The sequence below is a fragment of the Hydra viridissima genome, unplaced genomic scaffold (assembly GCF_058129835.1).
Source record: "Hydra viridissima isolate aposymbiotic clone 2 unplaced genomic scaffold, HvirCarnegie_v1 scaffold_12, whole genome shotgun sequence".
Taxonomy (NCBI): domain Eukaryota; kingdom Metazoa; phylum Cnidaria; class Hydrozoa; order Anthoathecata; family Hydridae; genus Hydra; species Hydra viridissima.
Genome location: NW_028324311.1, coordinates 13,473,172 through 13,482,849, shown reverse-complemented (window position 1 = coordinate 13,482,849; position 9,678 = coordinate 13,473,172). Strand labels below are relative to the sequence as shown.

The following is a 9,678-nucleotide window of genomic DNA, read 5'->3' as shown; positions in this document are numbered from 1 at the left end:
TGAGTTTGTCTCGTACCAGGCTAATAGAATCATGCCGTCTTGTATGCAACTGAAATCAAACCTATGCACAATTTTAGCCAACGTCTATAGAGCAGGGATGGCCAAAACGTGGCTCGCGAGCCGCAAGTTTTGTTATAGCACGGAACATTGCAAGAGTAAAACATCCTTACACTGATGGAGAATTTGGAAAGCAAAGTATTTCAGATGTCCTCTTAGTTTTAGATCCTAAAAACAGCAAAATCCAAAGGTTAATTTCACAGATTCCTATTTCTCGACATCCAACTGAAAGAAGAATATCTGAGATTAGTGCTGATATTGAGAAGCAATTGTTGAATGACTTAAAAAACTGTGAAGCATTCAGTTTAGCTTTGGATGAATCAACAGATGTTCAAGATAAATCTCAAATGGCAGTATTTGTTAGGTATGTAACATCAGATGTGATTGTGAATGAAGAATTACTAGCTTTGGTTGAGCTAAAAGATACAACTCGTGGAGTTGATGTAAAGGAAGCTCTTGAAACAGTTCTACTTAAAGCCAATGCACCTATCAACAAACTTGTTAGTGTTGCTACAGATGGTACGCCAGCAATTGTTGGCAAACATGTTGGACTTATTAAGAAGTTGTTAAAAAGTTTTAAAAAATTAAAAAGTTGGTTTGTTAAAAAGTGATGCTAAGTATCCAGAGTTCGTTCCAGTTCATTGTTTAATACATCGAAAAACATTTAGTAGCAAAACATTTTAATTTTTCAATTGTTCTAAAATCAGTGACAGAAATTGTAAATTATATTCGATCAAATGCTAAAAATCACAGACAGTTTCAAAACTTTGTTAATGAGTTGGATCTTGCTGACAAACCAAATGACCTATCATTTTACTGTGCTGTACAATTTAATCTTTTTTGATTGAAAAGAAAAAGACTTTTGAAATTCTTGATGATATGAATTGTTTGCAAGATCTTTTGTTTTTGACTGATATAATGCAACATTTACAAAGTCTGAATTTGTCTCTTCAGGGAAAAGGAAAAATTGTATCTGATCTTGCTCAGACCATTTTTAGCTTTCAAAAAAAAATTACCCTTCTTCAGAGAGATCTTACTTTAAAAACCTTTAACCATTTTCCTCAAATGAAGAAGACGATTATTTCTAATCCTTCAATTCAGTATGATGACCATAAGATTGAATCATACAGGGAAAAGTTACAGAATTTGCTGGAAGACTTTCAAAAAATGTTTATAGATTTGCATGCACTTAAATCATCTTTAGGATTTATAGTAAATGCTTTTTTAACTGATATTATTGGTGAAGGTTGTCCAATTCCATCAAACATGGTTGAAGAAGTATCTCAATTTGAAACAGAACTATTAGATCTCCAAGAAGATCAAAATCTTCTGATGCTGCATAAAACACTAACTTTATTGGAATTTTGGCAGATAGTGCCTGAGGTTAAGTATCCCCTACTGAAAAAGATTAGCATAAAATTCTTTTCAACTTTTGATTCAACATACACATGTGAATCTTTATTTCCCACTATGAAATTTGTCAAACCAAAGTATCGTGCAAATCTAACCACTGAGCATTTGTCAGAATTACTTAGAACAGCAACTACAAGCTTGAAGCCAGATTTTAAGAGACTTACCAGTAAAGATCAGAATCTTAGTGCCTGATTGGAAAATTCAAAACTGTTTGTAATTTTGTTACTTTTTTAAAAACTTATGATGTGTATATGCTTCTTAAAACAATTCTATAACTGGCTTTTCTTGTGTGAGAGTAAAAGGGAGCCAGTTTTTTTTTAACTTGATTGAAATGAATCGAAACACTCAAGATAATTTGAAATTCTAAACAAGCTTACATTTAAAGTAAAGTTTTTTGCCTTTCAAAAAAATTTATTTTTAATTAAAACATAAAAACTAGGAGTAAACATAAAATTTGTGCACAAAAAGTTATTTCGAAAAAATTCTTTAGAAAGATTTATTTCTTTTTACAAAAATTTAAGTTTAACTTTATGGAGTATTTTACAACACTTATTTTGCCACCAGTTTCTAATTTTTTTGTAAGGCAAAATAACTTTAAAAATAGAGTGCAGAAAAATTTTCTTAATGAAATATTTAATGCGGCTCTTCGGTTTGCGTAAGTATTTTAATGCGGCTCTCGTGCCAAAAAGTCTGGCCAGCGCTGCTATTGAGCGTGAATGTAGATTTACCGGTAATTTACCGTTTCTGATAATTGCCTAAAGCTACACTTAACGACAATTAATTATAATAACAGAATGTTAACTAGATACAGCGTCGTCCGGCACCCATTTATTTTCGTCACCTGCTGCTGGTGGGTGCTTTCCTGGGAGCGCTACTTTTAATTTTGCATGGTCATTCAAAAAACTTTTTACTCGTTTGATTTATTGGGGTATGTCATTTCAGGAAATGCCATTTAAAACAAAACCCACTTACAACAATTAAACAATGAATGTCACATTCAAATTAATCCTTTAAAATAATAAAATAATTACTGTCACTTTTAGCAATAACTGGTATTTTTATTTTAGTTATTACTGTAACTGTTATTATTATTATTATTACTACTATTATAATTAGTATTTGTAATACTATTGTTATTACTATTATTACTATTATAATTAGTATTTATAATACTATTATTTTTACTATTATTATTATTATTATTTTTATTAATTTTGTTATTATTATTATTATTAGTAGTAGTAGTAGTAGTAGTAGTATTTACAATACTATTATTATTACTATTATTATTGTTATTATTAATATTACATTTATTATTATTATTGTCATCATTATTACATTTATTAGTATTATTGTCATCATTATTATTAACTTTTATATTAATACAAATTTTTATTAATATTATTTTTAGTTTGATTTTTATTATTGCTGTTATTATTATTGTCATTGATATTATTATTATTATTATCATTATTTTTAAAATTATTCTTATCACCATTGTAATTTTTGTTATCATTAATACAAGGATCAATATTATTATTTTTAATGTTTTTATTATTATCATTACCAATATTGTTCTTTATACTATCATTATTTTAATTTTTTAATTTTGTTATCATTCTTACTATTGTAAGCATTATTATTGTGACAAATATTGCAATCCTTATTATTACTTATGAAATTGCTATTATAAGTTATATTATAAGTTATACTAATATTTTAACTGATACTTATATTATTATTTCTGTTATATATATTATCTTAATATAATTAGTAGAGAAATGCTTACCGTTTAACCTCTTATAGCCCACTTTAATTTCTTGTTGTGTAAAAAATATACTTTTTTGAATTTTAGTCACATATGATCCTAGTATAATAATGAAATTAAAAAAAACACTTGTTGTATTTTTTTGGGTCAATTTAGAGTTTGTTGCTTTCAGGCAACAACGGACGCATAAAGTACTAAAATAACTTTTTTTTAATCTGATATTATAGTGCTTTACACGAAAAATCCTGATTTTTCTCCTTTACATCTCTCTGATTTTACATTTTATTTAGAGAAACGCATTAAATATTTAGGATTCATAAAAAGTTTTAAAACAGTTGGATGTTGGCGTAAAACAGAGATGGACATCACACTTGCAGCACTTTACCTTAGGGAAACCATTACAACCAGGTTATCTACATCTTCCTTTCTTATCTGTTAACTCTGGCCAATGTTTGTACCCATCATTTCGAATGAGTTTGTTCAGAATTGGCGCTGCAGGACCTCTTATTTTCTTTGCATTATAATTCAGATCAACTGATTTTGAAGGTCGTCCTTTTCTGATTGACCTTTTCCCCAGCATAATCAATAATTCAGCAATTGGCACTTTAAAAGATTTTAATGACATTAGTTTTTTTTAATTTTCTGAATCTTTTCTATACAAAATCCATGCTTGGACTCCTGAAACATCAAGAAAATGCCAGATTAGCCGACGATACCACTTTTTTGAACGAGCAGAAATACGATAGTAGCTCAATAGTCCATCTAAAAGATCGACGTCTCCCATGCATTTGTTATAGGTGACGATAGCAGAGGAACAATCAACTAAAATCTCTTTTTTTTTCTTTTTTATCCCATCTTTTTACTTGAAGTCAACAAAACGCGTTTTCAAACAAAACTTTGCGGTTTGACTTTTTAAGCGGATATGCGCAATGTTGCTTTAAAGCAACGAAGGTTTAAATTATATTTAAAAACTCGTTTGATGAAAAATTAATGTGAAAAATATATAAAACCACATTAAATATGTTATTAAACAAATTAGTCATTTTTTGAACTGCAAAAAGACAATATATTTCTGAAAAACAAAGATTAAAAACTGACCTTATTTACAAACACGCAAAAATTGAATCTTTTAAAATTGAAAAGCTTATAAACCTGAGAATTCAATGTATAACCTTTTAATGTCTGTTTATTTTGATTGGTTAAATATTGAACTAAAGTTTTCAGCATTCTTTTTATTATAAAATATCATTTTAATTAAACTTTTAAACCATTTTTTGGTATGTTGACTACAGGCAACTCGGGGCTATAAGAGGTTAATGTTCAACGTCGTTTCGTCATCAGTTCCTAGGCTTTGAATTAGTTACTAGGCTTTGGAAAAGCGCGTTCTTCAATTGCACGCGCTGTTGGAGAAAGATCTTTTGAGCGAGTTAAAACTTTTTTCCTTTTGGAATTTAATTATTAGTTTAGATATATTACATAAAGAATCATCTTAATCAATTATATATCATATTATCATATTATAATTATAATTGAAGTAAGTATATGAAATAGTTATATACACATTTTGGCGCTACTCGACTTTCTCCCCCCCCCCCCCCCCCTAATTTTATGATTGATTCTGATAGAGAATTTTATGCTGATTCATAAAAGCATAAAAACATAGACCTAAAAATCAACGGAAAGTGCTCTAATTCGAAGTCAAAGTTGTAAAAAATCCCACTAAAAACCCTAATTTCGCCATTTTGAAAATAATAAGTTAATGAACTTTTAGCTGACAAAAGCAATACATTAAAAGCATGGTTTTTACGTTAAAAAAGTCGTTAAAGTTTGTGTTGCGCAACTTTTTGTGGGAATGAAAATAGCCGTTTTTTGATTATTAGAGAATAAACTATTTTGCAAGTAATGTACTTTTGTAATAAATTTTAAAAAAGAATTCAACAGTTTTTTTTCCTAAAAGAAGAACTTTTGAACCTCAGTTCATAGTTGTTCTATCACTTGTAAAATTTAGAACATGTAACCTTCAAACCGTTTTTTTTAATAAAAAAAACCAGCGTACCATACAATAATAATTGTTCATCAATTTTTCTTCATTCTCAAATTCTACGTTCAAACTTTATTTGAAATCTTCTATTAATTTCATTTCCTTATAACACTTTCGTTACCATACTTTAAAATAATAATGCTAAGGCTTGTGGAAACCAGGTCTGTTTATTGCGCAATGTAACGGTAATTAATTCTCGTTAAAAATAAAAGCGTTTTGAAAAAAAATGGCGAATATTAGGGTTTTTAGTGGGATTTTTTACAACTTTGACTTCGAATTAGAGCACTTTCCGTTGATTTTCAGGTCTATGTTTTTATATTTTTGTGAATCAGCATAAAATTCTCTATCAGAATCAATCATAAAATTAGGGGGGGGGGGGGGAGAAAGTCAATTAGCGCCCACATTTTTATCAGATAAAGTAGAAAGGATTAAAATTTTTATTAGATAAAGTAGAAAGGATTTTAATTTTTTAAATCGTTTAGAATTTGTTTGTTTTAGTTTTTCTTTTACCAGTTTTATTTTTATTATTTTATTTTTTAGAAAGAAAATAGGGGTATGGATGTTATTTAAAGTTATACTAATGCTATTTCCATAAAATTATTACTACATTGAAATTTCTGTGATGCTATTAACTATTTTTGTTCTTTTTTAGAAAATTTAGAAAAGTAAATTAAACTTTTGTGCCAACACTGACATGGCATGTCACATGTTATTGTATGTAAAGGTTAAATTTTGATATGAGGATTACAGTTCTTATGAAGAAAAAAAAGAAGGTAAAGAGTATTGTTTGTAAATATATATTTTGTATCTTTTTAAGTTTTCTTGCATCGTTTTTAAAATTTTTGTTTGCATACGTTTATTGTTTGCATATATGCTTTTTTGATATGTATGTGTATGTGGTAATAAGTGCTTTATAGTTTTTTATCAATGTGTTTTTATAATAATGTAAAGTGTTTTTTTACTGTTTGTGTATGTGTTAATATGTGTTATATAATTGTTTTAAAAATGTGTTTAAATCTGTATATAAGGAATATATTTAACCTTATATACATATTTAAACACATTTATTGTGTTTATAGTTGGTACATATGTTTATATTATGTTGTTTCTGTGTTTTCAAAGTGCTGTGACTTGGTAAACATCTACCTGAAAATCAATTATTGTATTTTAGAGAAGAAGCAGAACAAATGGCAATAGATCGAGCAGCTCAACGTGATATGCACCTAACGGCATGGTTTAAGTTAAATACTGAAAATGAAAGAGCACATTGCTTTTCTTATGTAGACATTCCTTATCACTTTATATTTGATGATAAACATTGTAAATGGAAGGTTAGACAAAGGGGTGGTAATAAGGTGATAGTAAGAATGAATAAAGTTAATCCAGCTGGAGAATTGTTTTTTCTTAAACTGTTAATTTTGCAAGCAAAAGGAGCAACATCTTGGGAGGATGTGCATACTGTTAATGGTATTGTCCTTGAAACGTTTCGTGAAGCATGTGTTTTGAAAGAATTGTTGTAAGATGGCACTGAATGGCAGAATACTCTTTCTGAGGCGGTTTTAACACGTACGCCAAAGCAAATTAGACAGTTGTTTTCAATTATTTTGAACTTTCGTGAATCTGACAATCCTTTACATCTCTGGAATACATGCAAAGCTTTTATGATGGAAGATTTCATTCACCGCTCAATCCCACTTCTAATAGCTGAACAAGCTACTCTTCATCAAATTGAAAAGATTATTAATCAAAGTGGTAAAATGCTGACTGATTACAATCTGCCTGTTATTGATGAGTTTATTGGCTTAAATCTAGAAAATTTTGATGAAAACGTTCAACAATTGAAACAGTAGAATTGTGTATAAACACAGCCAACTGAAACAGTAGAATTGTGTGTAAAATGTTCTTTGCATTGGCAATGGGTGCAGAAGCTTGCATTAACTGAAACAATGAGAGTACAAGTTGGGGAAGGTGAATTTTCCCAATGGCTACTAAAACTTGGGAATGGAACAATACCTGTCAAAGAGGAGGATCCTTTTAAAGGATGCGTTAAAATACCAAATCAGTGCATTATTAGAGAAAATGAATCAGTTGTTGAAAAGATTTTTGGAGATGCTGATCAAAATGATTATTCTAAACGCGTGATTCTAACACCAACTAATGTTGATTCATTATCAATGAAGAAGTGCTTGAATGTCTGCCGGGTGAGGTCAAAATTTATTTAAGTGCTGATCAAATTGATACTGATGACCTTAATGAAAGAAATAACTTTCCTGTTGAGTTTTTGAACAGCTTAACTCCTTCAGGTATGCTACCTCATTGTTAAAAATTGAAAATTGGTTGTGTAATTTTGCTACTTAGATATTTAGATCTCAAAGCTGGGTTATGTAATGGTACTGGAATGAAAGTTTGTGCTCTTCAAAATAATTATATTGATGCAGAGGTTTTGACAAGTGTTTCTGGTGGTAAATGGGTTTTTGTTCCTTGAATTCAGTTGGCTCCATCAGATTCTACTTTACCTTTTGTTCTGAAACTTTGTCAGTTTCCTGTCAGATTGGTTTATTCAATGACAATTAATAAAAGTCAAGGTCAAACATTTGATAGAGTTGGGGTATATCTCAAAAAACCGTGTTTCTCTCATGGTCAACTATATGTTGCATGTTCAAGAACTACGGCATTTAACAGTTTGTTTTTCAAAATTGATAAACATCTCATTCAAGATATGGTAGGTGAAAAGTGTTACACGAATAATGTTATATATTTTTTTATTACTTTAATATTTTTTTTCATAGTTTTTGATAAATATACCTGTCATTTAATATGTTTATATGTGTTATATGAAACCATATTTGTTTATAGCTGTATATATGTTTAAATTATGTTGTTTCCATGTTTTCAAAGTGGTTTGAGTTGGCATTATATTGAGCAAGATTGATAACCTTGCCAGCCAAGCGGTGTACTTATAGCAGAGGTGTGACTTGGCAGCATTTAGTGTCAGGGGGTTTTACTGCTTTAGAGCTAGGTTGTGTTGTCTAGCCTTTTTTAATTATTCTGGAAACACAATAATGTCTGTTAATGTTTAGCGTAATGTGTATGGGAGAGTTTGCAACCTTGATCTTTAAATCTAGGGTGTTTTCATGTCCTAAATTTGAAGTAATTGAATAACTAATATTGAATATAAAAACAAATATACTTTTATGTAGTTATATGTTTAGTAAAAAGATAAATATATAGTTAAGTTTAAATTGGTTTTCTACTTTTGTCTTTCATATTTTAATTTGGTTTGTTATTTTCGCTGGATTTTAGGATCAAGGGTGTAAATATTCTATTGTTTTGTGTTATTGTTGTGATGTTTTGTGTTGATAGACTGCTTGGCTTACCTTCACGTTGGTGTCTATTGTTAAAAATGAATAATAGGTAGTTTCATTATTGGAACTTACTGCTTTTATTTATTTACTAAAAGCCAACATTATGCTAAAAATGCAGTTTATATCTTAATTTGATTTTTTTTTTTTTTTTTTTATTTATTTTAATATTGTTAATCCTTTGCACTTCGAAACAGATTTTATAGTTACATTTTCGATAAATGTTTTTATTAACTGCCATGTCAATATAGGTTACTATAAATAGGTAAATCGATTTTCAGTGTTTATGTGGTTTTTTTGTTTTTTTTCTTTAAGATTTACGATGGACGCATTTATACGATTTATAAAAAGAAAACCTGATTACCTTTTATTGTAAATTTTTGTCAGTTAAAATGATATAAATAGATGCAATTAGTTCAATTTTTTTTTAATTTTCTCTATTTTATGCCTAATAATATTTGTTGTACGTAACTTAGGGGATCTTTATAAACGGGGGGTGAATATTGTAGTTTTGCGCATTTGTCAAATATCGAGTTACTTAAATCTTATAAGGTGTTTAACTAATTAATTAGCTTAATTTTGAGGAAAGAAAAATTCTGAGATATGTTAAATTCTTAAATCATCGTTTCACATTTTATTATTCTGGTAAAAGGTCTTCATCAAAAACTTGATTACTCTTAATAAAAATAGCTCTATTCTCCTGACCACCATTAAGGCAAAAACGGGGAAGGGAGGTCCTTTATTAGTTTCAAAATATTTAAGAGAATTAAATTTCGAGTATCAAAAGGAGTTTTTAGTAAATTGTAGCTAATTACCGTTTACTAAAAGCTATTGAAACAAAGAGGACATATATATAAAAATGGTCAGATTAGTGCCATAAATAGTAATGGTCAGTTATTTTTTAATAAATTTATTTGGCTGTGTGCATTTAACGTTTTAAAGACATTTTCCTGTTTTAAAGAAGAATGTATCAAGGGGATACTAAAAAATTAATAATTCATGTATAATTAACGTCCGCTTTATATTACTCTTATTAG

At 28.8% G+C, this 9,678-nt stretch overlaps 1 protein-coding gene across 4 annotated transcripts; it reads left to right on the top strand.

The window, feature by feature from the left end:
• The first annotated feature begins 5,501 nt into the window (after nucleotides 1-5,501).
• LOC149881374 (uncharacterized) lies at nucleotides 5,502-9,070 on the top strand. 4 transcript variants are annotated; one of them, XM_090069712.1, is made up of 3 exons: nucleotides 5,502-6,052; nucleotides 6,451-8,001; nucleotides 8,957-9,070. In XM_090069712.1, exons 2-3 carry the CDS (start codon nucleotides 7,843-7,845, stop codon nucleotides 8,999-9,001), a joined length of 204 nt encoding a protein of 67 aa, XP_089925838.1. In that variant the 5' UTR covers nucleotides 5,502-6,052; nucleotides 6,451-7,842; the 3' UTR covers nucleotides 9,002-9,070. The 4 variants fall into 4 exon arrangements, 2 of the variants coding, with proteins under 2 accessions (XP_089925838.1, XP_089925837.1); XR_016445953.1 differs by having other exon boundaries at nucleotides 5,679-6,052; XR_016445952.1 differs by having other exon boundaries at nucleotides 5,679-6,052; nucleotides 8,178-9,058.
• Nucleotides 9,071-9,678: the final 608 nt, after the last annotated feature.

Excerpts from the sequence above, each read along its gene's own strand:
- LOC149881374 (XM_090069711.1), top strand. The coding sequence starts at position 6,467 with ATGGCAATAGATCGAGCAGCTCAACGTGATATGCACCTAACGGCATGG.